The sequence below is a fragment of the Chlorocebus sabaeus genome, chromosome 20 (genome assembly GCF_047675955.1).
Source record: "Chlorocebus sabaeus isolate Y175 chromosome 20, mChlSab1.0.hap1, whole genome shotgun sequence".
In the NCBI taxonomy this organism is placed as follows: Eukaryota; Metazoa; Chordata; class Mammalia; order Primates; family Cercopithecidae; genus Chlorocebus; species Chlorocebus sabaeus.
Window position 1 is genome coordinate 9,595,862 of NC_132923.1, and position 20,109 is coordinate 9,615,970.

Genomic DNA, 20,109 nt, shown 5'->3' on the forward strand with positions numbered 1-20,109 from the left:
AAACTGGGGAAGGAGAGAGGAAGGAAAAAGGCCTCTGGTGGTTTAGACTTTCAAAGGAAGGAACAGCAGTGATGAGAGAGGGGAGAACCTGGATTCTGTAAAAAGACAAATTTTCAGGGTGAAGAGGAGCAGCTCTGTGCAGTTCACCCAAACTTCACTCCTCAGTCCGCCTCCATTCTCCCTGGACAGCGGGGGAACAATAGCATAGCCAAAGAACTCTCCTCTGCTGGTTCACATGGCCCAGCAAAGTGGACAGACTGTGGAAGGAAGAGCATCTCTATCCCTCCCTGGTATCCGAACTTCATCTCCAGATACAGTTGTCCCTGGAGACCAGGCTGGAGTATCCCTCCCGTCAAGCAGGGAGTCCTCCGGCAGTTGTTGGTAGGCACACAGACTTCAACTGGAGAATGACAGACCTTTTGGAAGCCTCATTTCTTGAGAAATGAGAAAGGACAGGCCTCATCCTACAGGGGATGGTTCTGCATAGATAGGTCAGCGCCTGGCTCCCACCTCCAGTGGTAGCAGGAAGGATGGGTAGGGGCCAAAGCCAAGTCCCTTCTGCTCTAGACAAAAGTGGGGGCAGAACAAGAAGGGAAAGGGGGTTGTTCTGAGGTTACAAGTAGCGATGCCAATCAAATCAAGACAAAGCTATACACGCACGGGGCAAACGCCAGCAGACACTCCAGCACAAAAGACATTCTGGCTTGTTTTATTGTCATTTAAAAACAACTTTTAAGACACGATTATCTCTGCCAAAAAAACCCAAAACAAACAAACAAACAAAAAAACCCAAAAAACCCAGATTCAAGGAAATGGGATCATTTGACAGTTCTGTGAAACTTGCCTCTGGGACTCCCTGGACTCTGGTGTAGCTTGAGGTGCCAACTTCAGGCCAACCTAAGCCTCCAGGGCACACCACATGGGGCTGTGGCCACCCTTTCAGACTCCTTTCTGAATGCTTGCGGCGTCTGCCCCATGATTAGGAATGGACACCCTGACCACGTCACAGATGCCCATTTCACACTGGCATGTGGATAGTGACTATAAAACACCCCTTCAAAACAAACCAAGACCCGAAGGGGGAAGCGGGAAGGGACACCCACACACTGAGTCTCTGCTCTTATCCCAGCTTCTCTGGCCAGCTGCCCCTTTGTCATTTCCCTTCTTTGTTGCAATGGCTCCTTGGGAGACGGGGAGGAGACTGGGGAAGGGGCCTGGGGGCTGAGGACTTCCACTATGGCCTGATTTTACAGAGCCTCTGGCTTCAGTCAGATTCCAAATATCACTGGGAACAGCAGTGTGAGGGGCTGGAGGCCCCAGGAGGGAAGGGGCTAGGGGCTGCATGGCAGCTTCTCAAACTCAGCCAGAGGAGAAAGCTCCTCCTTCCACCGGGGAAGCTTGGGGATGCGGCAAGGGTGTTTCCCTTGCAATCTCCCCAGCCTCTATTAACCTTTGAATCACCAAGGAGGAGAAAGCAATCCAGCTGGGGTTGGGATGGGGAATGCAGGGCCTCAGTCACTGTCAGAGCCCACTGCAGAGGACCCTTTTCGTTTCCGCTTGGTAGGCTTCGGTTTCGTGTCTTCCTCCTCCTGGAAGAGATGGGAGGGGAAATGGGAAGTTACCAGCCTGGGCAGCTGCTGGTGCTGACTCCACCTGCACCCAGTGCTCCTTTTCCCCCTGTGCACTGGCTGGGCTCTCACCGAAGCACTGCTGGAGCCCGACTCTTCTTCAGCATTGGGGGGCTGTGTGGCATTCTTACGACTTCGAGGGCTGGACAGAGCTGCTTTTCGCCGGCTCTTGGGTGGCTTGGTGGAAGAGTCCTCATATTCCTCCGCCAGGGAGAAGAGATCACTGAACCTAAGGAAAAGGAGCAGGAGCTCTGAGTGGGAGCCTACTGCTCCTACGGCACCTCCCATCCTCTTCTCTGCCCCCAGGCCTAGGCCTCTTTTTCTTCAACCCTGGACCCTAAGGTCTTGCTGGCCATTACGTTTATGTCCCTAGCAGGCTTCCTCTCCCTTAGGCTTTTCCCCTACTACTTTCCAAGGCCCAAAGTGGCAGGAGCCTCACTTCATCTTGTGGGCTTCGTCACAGCTCGCCTGGACATGCTGCAGCGCCTGGAGAATTGGGGTCTGGCTAAAAACTAGAGGAAGAAAAGGGAGAGCAGGGAAGGAAAAACAATCAGATGTCTGGGAGCTTATTAAACAGCACCCAAAGGTTGTTTTATCCCCAGTGTGGGCTGTGGCCCCGAGTGTCCTGCCCCTGCCCCCAGCCTGGCTCCAGGCATAGTCTGGGCCAGGGCAGCACCGTCTACACTGGACGCCGAGGGTGGAAGGCATACAGTTCTGCTTGGTGTTGGTCAGGTTGAGCCGCAGGTTGTCCAAGTGCTCCAGGATCTGCTCCAGAGTCAGCTGGGCCAGCTTGCTGCTAGAGCTCCTCAGGCTGTGCAGGAATCACCAGAGCCAGAGTCTGAGTGTGGGAGGGTTCCAGAGTGCAAGACACCCTCCACCCGCCAGGGCCCCCTTAAGACAGAGGCAGCCTACATGGGGAGCAGGACAGGCAGGCTGGAAGGGCTGGGGTCAGGTGAGAAAGGTGTGCCTAGAGCAGGGGATCCTGGCCACAGGGGCACTGGAAGATGGGGAGAAGGGGCCACAGTGGTCTCGCATGCCATGTGGCTTCGGACCACTAGATGTCGCCCACAAACCAGGCTGGGACAGCACCAGCCCCCATCACCACCGGGCAGCAGTCACTGCAGACCGCCATGGCCTGGAGGGTAGACAGGGACCGTGTCCCACCTCTGTCTCTTGCGAGGCAGGCTGTTGTTCTTGATGAGCAGGGACTTGATGTGCTCGGCCAGCAGCTCGTCATGTTTCATGCACCAGTGCCGCAGGATGCTGGTGGTGAACTGGTCGTCAGGATGGCAGGGCCGGCTCAGCACCATCTTTACCATCTCCTCACTGGGCCTGGGGGAGAAAGGGGGCACTGGGTGCTGCTTGCACAGTGGCCAGAGGGCATGCTGGGTCTCTCCCACTGATTTCCCAAACCCCGGCCTCCCTACCCACCCACTACTCTCACATCCCTCTCCCTCTTCTCCTTAGGTCAAGGAATGCCTGGTTTCATCCTCTGTGGAAGCCAGGAGAGGAGAAGTGAGATTCTTCACTTGCTGTAGTAGAAGGTGTGTGCGTGTGTGTGTTGGGAAGGAGAACCCTCAGTTCTCCTCTTCCTCCCCTAGAACAGTCAGGGAGTGGGCCTGGGAGGCAGAAGCACAAGCATGTGACATGCAGATGCTCCCCTACCCCTACCCTGCTAGAGCTGTGGGCCAACCTGGCTTCCAGCTGGAGGAAGAGGGCAGGAGAGGGTTGTGAAGCCACAGCCCCACACAGCCTCCAAGCTTCCCTCTTCCTCTAGGATACTCTGTACCATTTCTAGTCTCTCAGGCAAGGGAGCAGAAAGGGTGGAAGGAAGGCAGAAAGGTAGGAAGGATAAGATACACAGCTGCTGCCCCATTTATCGGGGGATGTTGCTAAAGCGGCTTTGTGGGAAGAGGGGGCTGCCACCCTCTCCCTCTCTGCCCCACCCTGTCAAGGCACAATGGGTCCAGCTGGCTCTGCTCTGCACAGGGTGAGGGAGAGGATGGTGCGTGACCCCTCTACCCTGACCCTCCCTCCTCTTGGATTAGCTGTGCAGTGGCCGCAGGAGCATGGGGTGGCGGGGGCGGGGGTGGGGTGGCGGGGGCGGGGTGGGGGCGGGGAGCAGGAGCCACCAGGGATTAGAACTGCTGTGGCAGCAGGAAACAGGGATGTCCGGTCCCCACCTCCCCACCTCCGAGGGCAGCTCCTGGTGGGCAGGGGGGTAAAGTCGAGAGGAAGCCCAGATCCCAGGGGAGCTGCTCATTTGTAAGTCACGTTGGGGGAAGGGCAGAATAAGCAGATGTTAACGACAGGAAAAAATATGGCAATAAGGAGCAGGACAGAAGCCCTTTACACCACGGCAGCTCTTGGGATGTTAAAACTGAGGGCTAAAGAGCCCAGAAGTGGAACTCACTTTTCTCTTCGGAGTTGAAGCAGTAGGCAGGACAGGGCCTCTGGGTGCTCTGTGAGGGAAGGGCAGAGGCTGTTCAGGGGAAGGTATGATTCCAGGATGGAATCTGGGGACCTCTCTCATCCCCCAACAGCCACTGGAGGGAATAAGGATAGTCTTTGATGAGGAGCCAGGAAGAATCCCCTACCCCACTCCTATCAGTCCCTGAGCCGCCTGAGCCCCAGCCCAGAGCCTGGCTCATGGTGGACCCACAGGACTCATCTAAAGAACAAAAGTGGCTGACAGGGAGCCTGCCCTTGTGCACTTTGGTGGGAAGGGGGACAATGGATCTGGGCTTATCCTAGAAGCCTAAGCCTCAGTCTTGCCCTAGCTGTATAGGAAGTGTCATGTCTGATGTGCTCCCTACCCACAAACCTACTCACCCTTGTATTTGAGGTGCTGCAGGATGGGGATTATGGTCTCCAAGGGAATATTGTGGGCCAGAAAGAGCTGCCAGGCACAATACTGCTCAAAGGTCTCCCAGTCTAGGCTCTGAACTGGAAGAGACAAAAGAAACCTCTCTCTCAAGAACACACACACACACACACACACACACACACACACACGCCCCTAATCCACTGACTACCAACCAGCACTCCAAGCAGGGATGTTACAGAGGTAGGACAGATCCAGAAAGACACTGCCCCAGACCACACCAGGGTGGAGTACAGTTCTGTCCCCTTAACTTCCCAGCCCCAGAACCAGCTTTCCAGATAGTGTAAAATACACAGGACTGACACCCTGCCCTCCTCTCCTCTCCCAGGTACCTAAAGGTTTGATCACTTACTGAGTATGTTGAGAACTGAGTCTTTTCGAAACATAACCAGGTTACCCATCATCACGTGGCAGACCAGCTCCTGGAGCTAAGGAGGTGGAGGAAGGAGGCAGAACCCATCAGCTCTGAAAGGGGCCAGGAAGCTATATGGAGGGGGACGCAGGAGGGCTCATAAGGGGAAAAAAAATTAGAAGAAGTGAAGGCCCAGTTTAAAGGAATGGGAAGGAGATGGCACACAATGAATGCTGCCGTCTCTGAAGGATGAAGGGGCTGATAAAGTAGCCACAGGCCTGAGTAGGAATCTTAGGACTATTTTGGGCAAAAGTAGTTACAGCCTTGGTCTGAACCTGAGAAGGAAAGGACCCTGAGAGGCTGGGCTCTAGATGTAGGTTGGGCAGGGTAAAGACAAAAGAAGGAGGATTCTTGGGTGCTAAGCTTCCTCTTTTATAAATGGGAACTAAGTGGAGAGGAGGAGAAATGGGATCCCAGTACAGGCCTGAGAAGGACCCGAGCAAAGCTACAGCCTCTTGGGGACCTACGCATGGTGAAAAGGTCAAATAGAAATGGTCTGACCATTTTCATTCCGAGTCAAAGGAAAGGCCAGTTGAGAGCTAAAACCACAACCCCCTCAGCTTTTGCTGTGGAACAGGAGTGCCCAAACAATATGGAGAATAAGGGGAACTCCAGGCAGGATTGGCCTAACCTCAGCCTGCCTTGCTTGGGCTCCACTTTTCCTTCCCAGGCCCCATGGCTGAAAGTGCACATCACTGTAGCCAGGAGGGAGCATGGGCTCCCTGTCTGCAGGCCTGGAGGGAGAGCAGAGGCCCTATTCCCCTAATGCTGCCTCCAGACCTTTCTGGGGAGGTCAGAGCTCAATGTTCACCTGTGCAGAGTCAATAACAGCCACAATCATGTTCAGCAGCTCTCCGCTCCTCAAGGTTTCATCTGGAAACTAAATGGAAAAAGAGAGGGGAAGAGTCCTGGGTGGGCTCCTCAGCTTTCATCCCATAACCCACTCTCCTTCCTTATTACATCTCAAGGTGTGACTGGGTCAGCCAGACACAGGCCCTAAAATAAACCGCTAAACAGAGATCTAACAGCTATGATGCTGGAAGACTTCGAGAACTTGAAGACCCCAAGTGCTGTTATTTACGTGTGCACACCATCAGGGGTGTGGGTTTTCTCTGATAGTTCCCACAGTGTGTGTACAGAAAGGGATGGGGAACTACTAGAGATAAAGCCAGAGCTGAGAGGACTGGCCATGATGCCTGATTCTGTGTAGGAGCAGCGGTAGAATAAATATTTGCATCCCTGGCAGCAAAGAAGTCCAACCTGTGCTGACCTTTGGCCAAAGAGGTGGTGTAAAGAGTTTATGTCTGGGCCGGGCGCGGTGGCTCAAGCCTGTAATCCCAGCACTTTGGGAGGCCGAGACGGGCGGATCACGAGGTCAGGAGATCGAGACCATCCTGGCGAACACGGTGAAACCCCGTCTCTACTAAAAATACAAAAAAAAAAAAATTAGCCGGGCGAGGTGGCGGGTGCCTGTAGTCCCAGCTACTCGGGAGGCTGAGGCAGGAGAATGGCATAAACCCGGGAGGCGGAGCTTGCAGTGAGCTGAGATCCGGCCACTGCACTCCAGCCTGGGAGACAGCGAGACTCCGTCTCAAAAAAAAAAAAAAAAAAAAAGAGTTTATGTCTGGAGGTATGTGGGGTAGGCAGGGCCCCATCTAGAGAAGGGGGAGCAGGGGGAGGGAAGTACCCTGTGTCCAGCATCTGCACCCCTCCTCCCTCCAGTACTCGGCCGAGATCACAGTTCCTCCTGTCATGCCCTGGATCCTCATTTCCCTCTTCCTGGGAACTTCTACCAAGAGGAGAAAGGGCTGATACCTGTTTTGTCCCAGTTCCTAGAGCGTGAGTGAACCAGGGGAAATGAAAGTGAGTCTCCACTACAGAAGCCCCGGTCATCAGGAACTATCAGAGAGAATCCAAGCAAGGGTGAGCCATCAGAGGACAAGAGGGCCTGCTGATGTGGATCTGTCCATGTTGATATGAACATAGATCTGGTTTGTGGGACCTGTCCTAGGTCCAGATGATGGGACCCAATATGAGAAGCCAAGTATATAGGCCCAGACCCCAGAGCACATCAGTTACACTGAAGTATAGGAATTCAGGGAGTTCTAGAAATGTTTCAACCACTAATAAAGAGAAGTGGAAGGAGGGGACAGCTGTGATTGTGGGAAGCAGTGGCCCACCTAGGTTAGTGAGGATGAACAAAAGAGGGTTCAGGGTTGTGTGTGCTCAGAGTGTTCACTGAAGTGTGTTCCTGTGAGCCGCCTGGCACAGATATGGAGGCAGGCACTGACCTCTGTGTAGATGGAGGGCGTGAGGTGGCACAGGAGCCGCACATCATCCTCCTGGCAGGCCTTCATGTCCATCATCAGGCAGGTGTGTAGATCGCCCAGCTGGGTAGCCTGGGCAAATGACTCGTACAGGTTCATCTTCCCTGCGGCGGCTTTGCTGCAAGACCAGCTGGGCCTGAGCCAGTAGCGTGACCCCAGTGCCCACCTTCAAGCATCACTGAAGCAGGCTCCCGCTCTAAAACTGCTTCGCTGGCTCCAGATGCCCTGTGCTGATCTGCCTCATGTCCCTCCCAACTGCCTCCCGCAGGGGCTTGATAACTCATGGGAACCAGAGGATACTCCTCTTTCTCTCCATCCTTCCCCAGAACTCAGAGGGCTCCAACCATGGTCAGTGAGTAAAGCTACTGACTGATGAGAGTCAGGAACAGAAGAGGGAGGGCTCAGGTCAGGCTGGAGAAGGCTTTTTCTCCTGCTTTCTGGGCTCTAACCATGAGGGCAATGGCACCTCACAGCATATACAAACTTAGCTCAAAACGGCTTGTAGGCCTAAACGTAAGAATTAAAGCCACACAATTTGTAGAAGAGAAATAGGAGTAAATCTTCATGACAACAAAAACACAAGTGGTAAAAGAAAAAAATAGACAAATTTAACTTCATAAAGAGTTAGCACTTTTGTTCAAAAGTGCTATCAAAAAAGTTAAAACTTACAGAATGGAAGAAAAAATACTTGCAAATCATCATGTCTGAGACTTGTATCCAGAATATATAAAGAACTCTTTTGGTATGCAACAAAATCTTAAAAAGATTCCTAAAAGTTGGCCGGGTATGGTGGCTCATGCCTGTAATCCCAGTGCTTTGGGAGGCAGAGGAGGGTGGATCACCTGAGGTCAGGAGTTCAAGACCAGCCTGGCCAACCAGCCTGGCCAACATGGTGAAACCCCGTCTCTAATAAAAACACACACAAAGAAACCAGCCGGGCGTGGTGGTGCGCTCCTGTAGTCTCAGCTATTTGGGAGGCTGAGGTAGGAGAATCACTGCAACCTAGTCTGCGGAGGTTGCAGTGAGTGGAGCTCACGCCACTGCACTCCAGTCTGAGCAACAGAGCAAGACTCTGCCTCAAAAAACAAAAACAAAAACAAAAACAAAAATTTAAATGTCAATAATAAAAAGACAAATAACTCAATTAAAAATGGGAAAATTTTTTTCTCCAAAGAAAATATACAAATGGCTGGGCCCGGTGGTTCATGCCTGTAATCCCAGCACTTTGAGAGGCCAAGGTGGGCGGATCACCTGAGGTCAGGAGTTCGAAACCAGCCTGGCCAACACAGTGAAACCCCATTTCTACAAAAAATACAAAAATTAACTGGATGTGGTGGCGTGTACCTGTAGTCCCAGCTACTAGGGAGGCTGAGGCAGGAGAATTGCTTGAACCCAGGAGGCAGAGGTTGCAGTGAGCTGTGATCGTACCACTGCACTCCAGCCTGGGTGACAGAGCAAGAATCCATCTCAAAACAAACAAACAAACAAAAAAGGAATGAAGAAACGATACATGTTACAATATAGATGAACCTAGAAAACATTATACTAGGTGAAAAAAGCAAGTCACCAGCCAGGCGCGGTGGCTCACGCCTATAATCCCAGCACTTTGGGAGGCTGAGGTGGCCAGATAATGAGGTCAGGAGATCGAGACCATCCTGGCTAACATGGTGAAACCCCGTCTCTACTAAAAATACAAAAAAAAAAAAAAAAAAAAAACTAGCCAGGCGTGGTGGCGGGCGCCCGTAGTCCCAGCTACTTCGGAGGCTGAGGCAGGAGAATGGCGTGAACCCAGGAGGCGGAGCTTGCAGTGAGCCGAGATTGCGCCACTGCACTCCAGCCTGGGCGACAGAGTGAGATTCCATCTCAAAAAAACAAAACAAAACAAAAAAAAAACCAAAGCAAGTCACAAAAGATCACATACTGTATGATTCCATTTATCTGAAATGTCCAAAATAATCTATAGAGGCAGAAAGCAGATCAGTGGTTGCCAGGAGCTGGGTGAAGGGCAGAATGGCAAAGTGATTGCTAATGGGTATGAGGTTTCTTTTTGGGGTGATAAAAATGTTCTTTCTAAATTAGATAGTAGTGATAGTTGTATAACTTTGTGAATATACTAAAAAATTATTGAGGCCGGGCACAGTGGCTCACACCTGCAATCCCAGCACCTTGGGAGGCCAAGGCGGGTGGATCACCTGAGGTCAGGAGCCTGACCAACATGGTAAAACCCAGTCTCTACTAAATACAAAAAAAAAAAAAAAATTAGCCAGGTATGATGGTTCATGCCTGTAGTCCCCGCTACTTGGGAGGCTGAGGCAGGAGAATTGCTTAAACCCAGGAAGAGGAGATTGCAATGAGCCAAGGTTGTGCCACGGCACTCCAGCCTGGGAGACAAGAGCGAAACTCTGTCTCAAAAAAAAAAAAAAAAAAATTGAATTGTACACTTGAAAATAAATTTTAAATTTTCAAATTTTATGGTTTTTGAATTATATCTCAAAAAAGCTATTAAAAAAAAAAAAACCTTAAGGCTGGGCGGAGTGGCTCATGACTGTAATCCCAGCACTCTGAGAGGCCAAGGTAGGCAAATCACTTGAGCCCAAGAGTTTAAGGACCAGCCTGGGCAACAGGCAAAACCATATCTGTACAAAAATACAAAACTCAGCCAAGGGTTGGTGGCTTACGCCTGTAGTCCCAGCTATTCAGGAGGCTGAGGCAGGAGAATCACTTGAGCCTGGGAAGCAGAAGTTGTAGTGAACTGAGATCGCACGCCAGCCTGGGTGACTGAGTGAGACCCTGTCTCAAAAAATAAATAAATAAAAATTTAAGCTTAAAAAAAAAAGCCTTAGGAGCACACAAGCCTTACTGAGAGGGGGAAAAAAAAAACCCAAAACCAATAACTGGGCATGGTGGCGCATGCCTGGATGTAATCCCAGCTCCTCAGGAGGCTGAAGCAGGAGGATCACTCGAGCCCAGGAGTTTGAGACCATCCTGGGCAACAAAGTGAGACCCTGTCTCTACAAAAAAATTTTAAAAAATTAGCCAGGCATGGTAGTGCAAGGCTGTGTAGTCCCAGCTACTAAGGATGCGGAAGTGGGAGGATGGCTTGAGCCCAGGAGTTTGAAGCTGCAGTGAGCTATGATCAGGTGACAGAGTGAGATGCTGTCTATTAAAAACAAACCAATCCAACCAAACAAACCCACAAGGCCCTGGTGATGACAGTCCAGGGTGGGGGAGCCAGTGGGCGGAAGAGAGGCTCTTCAGGATGTGTCCTGACACCATTTGAAACATGGGGACCATACCCACCTGGCCCTCAGGTAGTAGAGCAGGTGGTAGCCAATCTTGGGCTGCTTCTGATACAGCTCAGAGAGAAGGTCTAGAAGCAGAGAGAAGCTGCTGTTGTCTTCCTGCATCTGACATAGGTTCCTGGAGTAGGGCATGGGAGGAGAGGAACAGAGCTTTACCCAGGGGAGACTCTCCCGTGGAGTTTCTCAGGTGGCATGGGCTGTCTGTGCCCACAGCATATGTCCTCCTCCCTGGAAAGGAAATCCCATTACCCCAGGACAGGAGCACATGTGTGTGCTGTCAGGGAGGACGGAGGGCAGAACAGTATCTCCTATACCTGCATACTTACCTAAATATTAGGTACAGAGGCTTTCCTACAGACTCCTCTAGGGACCTACAAGAAGAGGGTTATATTTGAGAGTCCATGTGAGGGGGTGAGGTGGGCTATGGGCAGATATGGAGGACCAGCTGGAGGCTAGATGCCAGCCTGCTCCTTCCCTACCCAAAAGGCAAACTTCCTGCTGCTCTGTAGGCTTGGTAACAGAGAAAACAGGTTCCTAACATGGGACCACGCTCTCGCCCTTCAGAGACAGGCTCCAGGCCAGTGTCCAATCACACCTGATTCAGCAGATTAGAGTTACTTGGCCCAGCAGCAAGGGCTGGAAGCATGAGGAGGGGATGTTAGTCCACCTCCCCAGTACACACGGTGTTCAGCAGGTAAAAATAAGCCCTTGTTTAAATGAGTTGGTACATGTGAGAATAAAAACACCAAGTGAACAGATTTTTCTCCAGTCTACAGTAAGGGGTCTCTTGGACTCAGACTCCTGAGGCTCAGGAGTGAGGGAAGATGAGCCTTACTCCTCAGTAATCTCCTCGGGCAAGACCTCCCCTCGAAAGTGGGCCTTGAAGAGCTCCTGTAGGCAGGAAGCAAGGACAGACAGCTGCTCCGAGTCAAAGTCTTCCTGAGTGATGAGACAAGGGAGAGAGAATCACTACCTACACCCACGCCCTGCTGCCCCCACTATCCCAGTCTTGGAACTCATCTGCTTCCACCTCCAGGATCAGCAAGCTCCCCTCCCCACTATAAGAGGGACTCATCGCCGGGCGCGGTGGCTCAAGCCTGTAATCCCAGCACTTTGGGAGGCTGAGACGGGCGGATCACAAGGTCAGGAGCTCGACACCATCCTGGCTGACACGGTGAAACCCCGTCTCTACTAAAAATACAAAAAAAAAAAAAACTAGCCGGGCGAGGTGGCGGGCGCCTGTAGTCCCAGCTACTCGGGAGGCTGAGGCAGGAGAATGGCGTGAACCGGGGAGGCGGAGCTTGCAGTGAGCTGAGATCTGGCCACTGCACTCCAGCCTGGGTGACAGAGCGAGACTCCGTCTCAGAAAAAAAAAAAAAAAAAAAAAAAAGAGGGACTCATCTAGGGGAGGGAAAAAGTGAGTTGGCTTCCCTGGGAGACGTGTAAGCTAAGCAGGCTAGGCTGCTTCCTCCCTAAGGGGTTGGGTTCCTCCTCACCTCCAGGACCTGGTCCACAATTTCCTGCATGACCTCACACTGGGCCTCCGTATCACTGCAGGACAGAAATGAGAGGAAATCCCAGGGACATAAATGATAGCAGAGGGCAGGACACACACCCAGAACAGTGCACAAGCACACTCACATGCACAGAGACAAAACAAAGGAGCTCTGTGTAAAATCCCAGCTTGGATGGGAAGGCTTTAGGGCAGAACTGGTGCTCTCTGGGCAGAGGCCTAAAGAAAAGGAAAATCCCCACCAACCCTGCTTTGGTTCTCAGAGGCTCTTCTCCCAAGAATCTGCAGTGGGAACTCAAGGTGTTAGGGAACGAGGCTGCCCTACTCCCAGCTTGTACTCCCAACGTAAACTGCAGAAGAACTCCCTCATGAAGCTTCAGCTGCCTCTCCACACACTCCTATCATGTTTGCCTCCAACCCCCATCTCCTGCTATACCCATTAAGCACCAGGTGGAGAGCCTGGGGCTGGACCTCTTGAGGTTGAGAACAGGGTCTGTACCCACCTCCCCTTCTGTAGCTGGAGTACTTTGTCCCTCAGGGACTCATCCAACTGGTCAAGGTAAGGGGTGATATCAACTGGCTCCTCCACAACTGTCTCCTTGATAGGGTGGAAGCGAAACTCTCTCTTCTTTCCTAAAGGGAGTGATTTGGGAAAGAAGTCAGTTTGCCCAGATGCCAGCAACAGAGACAGTCCCCTCAACTACTTATCCCCTTCCTCACATGCCCTAAGTGTGCATCTGTTTCCTCAATGCTGTGTGAGTGCCTGAAGCATCTCCCTGAATGTGCACATGTGCTAGCTCTTACAAGCAAACAAGGGCAGGAACCACTTCTTTTTTCCTTCCTGCCTTGAGTGTTAAGTGCAGGGCTCTGCACTCTGGAGTCTCATCCAGACACCCTGTGAACAAAACTTTAACTCACAGGAATAAGGGTGACAGGAAGAGTGCAGAGAGGCTGCTTCTGGGAACTGGTCCTCTCAGGGCTGGCATAACCCTGAACTAGCCCTTGCTGATACCCTCACCTTTGCTGTTGAGATCCTCTTCGTCGTCACTGAAGGCTGCCTCTGCATTGTCATAGCAACTCTCATCCTTATCCGACATATGGTTGTCCATCTCCATGGAAACTGGCTCCTCAATTTTGACTTGGGAGTAAAAAAAGATAAGGCATATGATGGCCTCCTGGGTCCTCTAACATGCCTCATGCTTCTAGGAAGGGAGAATGGAGGGCAAGTGAGAGAATAAGGTGTTTATGATCTAAATGGAATTCTGACCCTGGAAGGACAAACCTCTTGACAAACCTCTTGTCCTCATAACCCTCCATGACCTGCAGAGGGATGTTGCCAGGAATAAGAGCAACACAGGACATGACTCCTCTATGCTCAGCTTGTTAGGATTGGTAATTAGAGTAAGACCAGGGACAGTCCCAAGTGCTAGTCTCACTCTTGTCGCCTGGGCTAGAGTGCAGTGGCGCCATCTCGGCTCACTGCAACCTCCGCCTCCCAGGTTCACACAATTCTCATGCCTCAGCCTTCTGAGTAGCTGGGACTACACGTGCCCGCCAAATACAAATTTTTTTTGTATTTTAATAGAGACGGAGTTTCATGATGTTGGCTAGGTTGGTCTTGAATTCCTGACCTCAAGTGATCCGCCCGCCTCGGCCTCCCAAAGTACTGGGATTAGAGGCATAAGCCACCACGCTTAGCCTCCAAGTGCTCTTTAATTTAAAACCAAGTTGGAAGATACTACTTGGCTTAGACCCTTATCCCAAAACAAAGTGTGTATGTGTGGTAAGGAGATGGCAGTTGAATTCTGAGCAAGGTTTGAGGCCCAACATGACACACTGTCATCAGAGGCCAGGACCTAGAGCTGGGAAGAGAGAAGAAATGGGCAAGTTAAAGTGAGATAAATATTGTAAATATTACATGAAAGCCTTCTAACTACTGAGCAGGAGTTACTAGGAGAAAAAACAAGAGTTAAGAGAGCAAGAAAGATGAGCACGTCAAACAAGATTAGATGAAGCAAGAGAATCAAGACAGACAACACAAAAATGAATAAAAAAGATAAACTGAAGAAGGAAAAACTGTGATGGACAGCGTCACGGAAGTGGAAAACTGTGAACATCCTGAAAAGGGCTCTGGCCTGAAAGCCTTGTCTTGCCCCTCTTTTGACACAGGTGATGGAATGGGAGGACCTCATACCTTCCACAGGTGGGGAGGGTGAGCTGCAGAACTCAGGAAACTTCTCCCTCAGCATTGCCCGCAGCTCCTTATCCAACTTAGGGTTGTCAAACAGGGGAGCCAGGTGTCTAAATGGGGAACATGATGAAGGTCAATATCAGAGCTTCTCTCTTTTTTTTTTTTTTGAGACAGAGTGTCACTCTTGTCACCTAGGCTGGAGCACAGTGGCACCATCTCGGCTCACTGCAACCTCCACCTCCCGGGTTCAAGCAATTCTTGTGCCTCAGCCTCCCAAGTAGCTGGGATTACAGGTGTGCGCCATCACACCTGGCTAATTTTTGTATTTTTAGTAGACACGGGGTTTCACCATGTTGGCCAGGCAGGTCTCAAATTCCTAACCTCAGGTGATCTGCCTGCCTTGGCCTCCCCAACTACTGGGATTACAGGCGTGAGTCACTGTGTCCGGCCAGAGCTTCTCATTGCTAACTCAACATGGAGCTGAGATAGGTCTAAGCCCAATCATTATAACTGGACCACACTCAGATCCCTGAAGGGGGTCAACAGGGAAGATGAAGGCATTTGAATTCCTTTGTAATACGATGGCAGCAGAGAAATTCCTCTAAGAGCCAGGAAGACATATGCCCAGCAGTCTGAGGTAGAGCCAATACTTTTTACACCTGTGAGAGAAAAGGGCCAGCAGTGCTATGGCAACATTTGGATATGCCTGGACCTGATGAAAAAATGGGAAAACAACCTCCTTCCCCCACCAAATTCCTTACGCCAAGACTCGTTTCTCCACAATGTGGTTGAGAGAGGAAAAGACACCCTGCCGCACGTGGCCTTCCAATGGTGGATAGAAGTTGGGAATGATCTGGAAGGGAAGAAGGAGGGGAAAAATGAGCACAGGACTCCATCCAGAGAGTTCTGCTGAATTAGATCTGAAAAGCTGCTTTGGTTTTGATCAGGAGACACTGGGGAGTATGGCTGCAGAGAGAACTGGACTTCCTGACCATTCCAGGCCACTCAATGAGAAACTCTTACTGGACCTGGCTGCTCCCCAAGGAAACTAGATTCTACCTTAAGTCACCATCCCTGTGATTGAGCAACCCCACAGAAAATGGAAGAAGCAACTGCAGACAGTGGAATATGGAAGGGAAGCATTTATTAACTTGGGGGATAGGACCTATGACCACTTCTGCTCTCAGTCAAGGCATACTGAGAAGACGCATGCACTGGGAGATCGGGGAGATACACTTAATTCTGCTCATCCAGGCATGGGGAGAAAAGAGAGCTCTAACACTTACGCGGCACATGAAGTCCAAGAGTGTGGCAGTGATGGCTGGGTGGGGCTTCATGGAGTGGTGCATAACCAGGATGGCTGGTTCTGGAGGATGTGAAATTAAAGAGCCACTCACATCAGTCAGTCTCTTTTTTTCTTTCTTTCTTTTATTTATTTATTTTTTTGAGACAGAGTCTTGCTCTGTCACCCAGGCTGGAGTGCAGTGGTACAATCTTGGCTCACTGAAGCCTCCACCTCCCAGGTTCAAGCGAATCTCGTGCCTCAACCTCCCCAGCAGCTGGAATTACAGGTGCGCGCCACCACGCCAGGCTAAAGTCAGCCTGTTTCTGTCTCCATAAAATGGCATGTCAATATACATGAATGACTCTGGGAAGTGCTATGTCTATTCCCCCGATTCCCACTGAGCAGACCCAAGAGCTGACAGCCCCAAAACAGCTTGTAGTCCTCATTTCCCTTCTTGTTCCCAGCATTCAGCTTGGAGAAGGGAAGTAATAGGAGAGGAAAAGCAGGACATGGTACAGCCTTTTCCTTTGCCCAGGCCCTCCCCTCCTGAAGACCATGCATCAGGCTGCGGGGAGGAGGTACGGTGATGGCTTAGCCTTATCAAAGCAATTCTCTTTCTAGGTCAAGGGAAAACTGATGAAGAACAACAGAGCTGCTCCCAGATAAGCTGCCTCTACTCCATGGTGCCCTGAGATTTATGACTGCTATCACTAAGACAAGGCAGTGGGGCTTAGGGTGGTGGGGAAGTGGAGCCGCCTGGTCTTGGTCACATACCTATGTTCATAATGCTATCCTTGTCTGGACTAAAGAACAGCCAGTCGTAAAACAAAGCCAGTTTGGCATTGGAGGCAGCGACATTTGACTGGAAAAGAGAGGAGAGAAACAGAAGGCTAGTTTCATCAATCACCTCCCTCCATTTCAGAGTCCCAAGACAGATTCCAAGGCCCACTTGGCTGTTCCATCTATGAAATTCAGTTCCTAGTGAAACAGGTGGAATGCTCACCCCCCTTGTGTTGTGTACGGGTGAATACTCTGTGGTCTTAACCAAGAGGACAGGGATTGGGCCAGGTACCCCCCAACCTTTTTTTTTCCAGACAAGGTCTTGCTCTGTTGCCCAGGCTGTAGTGCAGTGGCACGATCTCAGCTCACTGCAACCTCCACCGCCCAGGCTCAAGAGATCCTCACCTCAGCCTGGGACTATAGGCACGCACCACCTCACCTGGCTCATTTTTGTATTTTTTTGTAGAGATGAGGGTCCTGCCATGTCACCCAGGCTGGATCACAGTGGCATGATCACGGCTCACTGCAGCCTTGACCTGTTAGGCTCGGGTGATCCTCCCAACCTCAGCCTCCCGGGTATCTGGGACTACAGGAGCACACCACCATGCCTGGCTTTTTGTTTTGTTTTGGTGGAGATGGGTTTTGCCATGTTGCCCAGGCTGGTCTTGAACTCCTAGGCTCAAGTGATCCTCCCGCCTCAGCCTCCCAAAGTGTTGGGATTACAGGCATGAGTCACCATGCCTGGCCAGGCCTGGGTTCTTTTCTTTTTGTTGTTGAGATAGGGTCTGACTCTGTCACCCAGGCTGGAGTGCAGTGGCAGGATCTCAGCTCACTGCAACCTCCACCTCCCAGGTTCAAGCGGTCCTTTCACCTCAGCCTGGGACTACAGGCGCACACCACCATACCTGGCTAATTTTTGTATTTTTTTGTAGACACGGGGGTCTTGCCATGTTGCCCAGGCTGGTCTCAAACTCCTGAACTCAACAATCTGCCTGCCTCAACCTCCCAAAGTGCTGGGATTACAGGCGTGAGCCACCGTGCTCAGCAGGCCTGGGTTCTTAATAAAGCCAGCAGTTCGTATCTCTGATTTCCGTAAGGGAGAATGCTTGGACTCAGAAGTTCACTCATCACCCCTGAGCTGAGGCAACAGTCAGACTAGCACCCCTTGCCTGCCCTTGCTGGGCTCTCCAGGCACATTCCTGAAGAAGAGACCCCCACCTCTCCAGGAAGAGCCTGTTGTCATATCTGAATCAGCACATTCCAAGGACCCAGTCAAACGGGGGAGGAGGAGCCCTGTTGGAAGAGGTCAGGGAGCAGCCAGATGCCAGAGAATGGATAGTTTCCCACCCTAGGCACAGAGAGGAAAACACTTGGAAGGAAATGCCTCCACTGCAGACTTGCTGCATTTACAGAAGGGAAGTAGACAAAGCTGAAGCCAAAAAGGCATGGCGGTGAGGGTCTAAAGAATGCAAGCTCTGAATCTGAGAAAGAAACAGTTAAGAGGAATAGCTGTATATGGTTTCTGGAAGCAAAAATGAAAAAGGCAGGGATGCTCCAGAAACCCAGGCTTTTGGGGGTTGGCAGTAATGAGGGAGATGAACCTGTTCAATCTCAAACCCAGATGGAAAATAATGAGTGTAAGTAAATTTCTAGAGACACAAAGGGAAGTGGGGCAGAAGGCTGAGATACTCTGGGGGACCAGAGTGAAAGAAGGGCCCTTAGGGGTCAAGTGGCCCTGGAGTCAGGAAGAAGAATGGAAATATGGGAAAACCATGGAGGAGGCACCCTTCACCACCCAGTATCTTTTGCCCTCACCGTGCACGTTGTCAGGAGCCAACCAATGATGGCCCACCGGGGCAAGATATCTGAACTCAGTACTTCATTAGAAGGGTGGACTACCCCACAGATGTAGCGAATGAGGTCACAGCGCAGAGACTGACTATCTGGAGTTGACAGGTACTGGCGCTGGAACCAATCTTGGTATCGCTTTTGTTGACCAAATCGCACCTGGGGAAAGCGGAAGCAAGAAAAAGAACTTAGAAGACAGTGTGGGTCCCTGGACAGAGGAAAACAAGGACCACTTAACTCTAGGTTTGCCTTAGACCTCCATTTCTTCCCACAACTTATTCATTAGCTCATATTGTGTTGTAAGTCTCCTCTCTTTTAGAACTTCTTGATTTGAAAAAAAAAAGCTGTGCCAGGCACGGTGGCTCACGTCTGTAATCCCAGCACTTTGGGAGGCCGAGGCGGGTGGATCGCCTGAGGTCAGGAGTTCAAGACCAGCCTGATCAAGATAGAGAAACCCCATCTCTACTAAAAATACAAAAAAAATTAGCCAGGCATGGTGGCGCATGCCTGTAATCCCAGCTACTTGAGGGGCTGAGGCAGGAGAATCGCTTGAACCCGGGAGGCGGAGGTTGGGGTGAGCTGAGATGGCGCCATTGCACTCCAGCCTGGGCAAAAAGAGCAAAACTCCGTCTCAAAAAAAAAAAAAAAAAAAGCTGAAAATTTCTAGCTTGCACTACTGCACGCTAGTGTTACAGTCATTTTTGCCACCTACCTCAGGCTACATCTACCCCCAACTGCAACTTCAGTCCATTTTTTGGCTCTTTACTCCTTGTACTAGTCACTGACTCTCCAGTCAGAAGTATAATCTTGCTGGGCACGGTGGCTCATGCCTGTAATCCCAGCACTTTGGGAGGCTGAGGTGGGCGGATCACGAGGTCAGGAGCTCGAGACCATCCTGGCTAACACGGTGAAATCCCGTCTCTACTAAAAATACAAAAAAATCAGCCGAGCATGGTGGCGGGTGCCTGTAGTCCCAGCTACTCAGGAGGCTGAGGCAGGAGAATGGCATGAACCTGGGAGGCGGAGCTTGCAGTGAGCCGAGATCATGCCACTGCACTCCAGCATGGGTGACAGAGTGAGACTCTGTCTCAAAAAAAAAAAAAAAAAAAAAAAGAAGTATAATCTTTTCTCATTTTCTTGAGCCACTGGTGAACAGCAAGAAATGTTCTTCAAGAGTAAGAGCTGGGCCTGTTCACCACTCAACATCAACTGAGAATTTCCTGGTGCTGACCTAACAGGACCATTATCCAAAGCCTAGACTCTCCAAACCTTCTTGTGGAAAGTTTTTCCTCAAACAGACCCTAAGTGATCACAAATAATAACACTAAATAAGGAAAAGGATCTGGTTTCCCTCTTCTTATATTCTCCCATCTGTCAGAAGAAATCAACCAAGATAGAGCAAAAAGGTAAAAAAAGCAAACAAAAAGATACTTCTAGACCAACACCATCCAACAGAACTTTTGGCAATGATGGTTGCTATTGTGCACGTGAAATGCAGCTGTTGTAACTGAGATATCAAATTATTATTATTATTTATTTAATTTTTTTGAGACAGAGTTTCACTCTTGTTGCCCAAGCTGGAGTGCAAAGGAGCGATCTTGGTTCACTATAACCTCCACCTCCCAGGTTCAAGTGATTTTCCTGCCTCAGCCTCCCAAGTAGTTGGGATTGCAGGCATACACAACCATGCCCAGCTAATTTTTGTATTTTTAGTAGAGACAGGGTTTCACCATGTTAGTCAGGCTGGTCTCGAACTCCCGACCTCAAGTGATCCACCCACCGTGGCCTCCCAAAGTGCTGAGATTACAGACGTGAGCCACCACACTCGGCCCGAATTATTCTTATTATTATTATTACTATTATTATTATTATTTTGAGATGGAGTCTTGCTCTGTTGCCCACGCTGGAGTGCAGTGGTGTGATCTCGGCTCACTGCAAG

The 20,109-nt window shown here is 50.7% G+C and overlaps 1 protein-coding gene across 2 annotated transcripts in view; it reads right to left on the minus strand.

Moving 5' to 3' along the window:
• Positions 1-693: 693 nt before the first annotated feature.
• Positions 694-20,109, minus strand: part of INTS3 (integrator complex subunit 3) — a 48,496-nt gene continuing 29,080 nt past the window's right edge. The window contains exons 10-30 of one of the 2 annotated variants that reach the window (XM_007977044.3): positions 18,138-18,329; positions 16,317-16,404; positions 15,544-15,623; positions 15,019-15,110; positions 14,261-14,367; positions 13,085-13,204; positions 12,570-12,699; positions 12,050-12,104; positions 11,389-11,492; positions 10,880-10,924; positions 10,552-10,671; positions 7,216-7,369; positions 5,736-5,804; positions 4,865-4,940; positions 4,461-4,574; positions 4,042-4,090; positions 2,793-2,960; positions 2,339-2,439; positions 2,068-2,140; positions 1,701-1,857; positions 694-1,589 (exon numbers count right to left, since the gene is read on the minus strand). In XM_007977044.3, coding sequence (XP_007975235.3) covers positions 1,512-1,589; positions 1,701-1,857; positions 2,068-2,140; positions 2,339-2,439; positions 2,793-2,960; positions 4,042-4,090; positions 4,461-4,574; positions 4,865-4,940; positions 5,736-5,804; positions 7,216-7,369; positions 10,552-10,671; positions 10,880-10,924; positions 11,389-11,492; positions 12,050-12,104; positions 12,570-12,699; positions 13,085-13,204; positions 14,261-14,367; positions 15,019-15,110; positions 15,544-15,623; positions 16,317-16,404; positions 18,138-18,329 — 2,172 coding nt within the window. In that variant the 3' untranslated portion in view covers positions 694-1,511. Of the gene's footprint in view, positions 1,590-1,700; positions 1,858-2,067; positions 2,440-2,792; positions 2,961-4,041; positions 4,091-4,460; positions 4,575-4,864; positions 4,941-5,735; positions 5,805-7,215; positions 7,370-10,551; positions 10,672-10,879; positions 10,925-11,388; positions 11,493-12,049; positions 12,105-12,569; positions 12,700-13,084; positions 13,205-14,260; positions 14,368-15,018; positions 15,111-15,543; positions 15,624-16,316; positions 16,405-18,137; positions 18,330-20,109 lie in introns of both variants that reach the window. The other variant, XM_037997916.2, reaches the window with a different exon arrangement.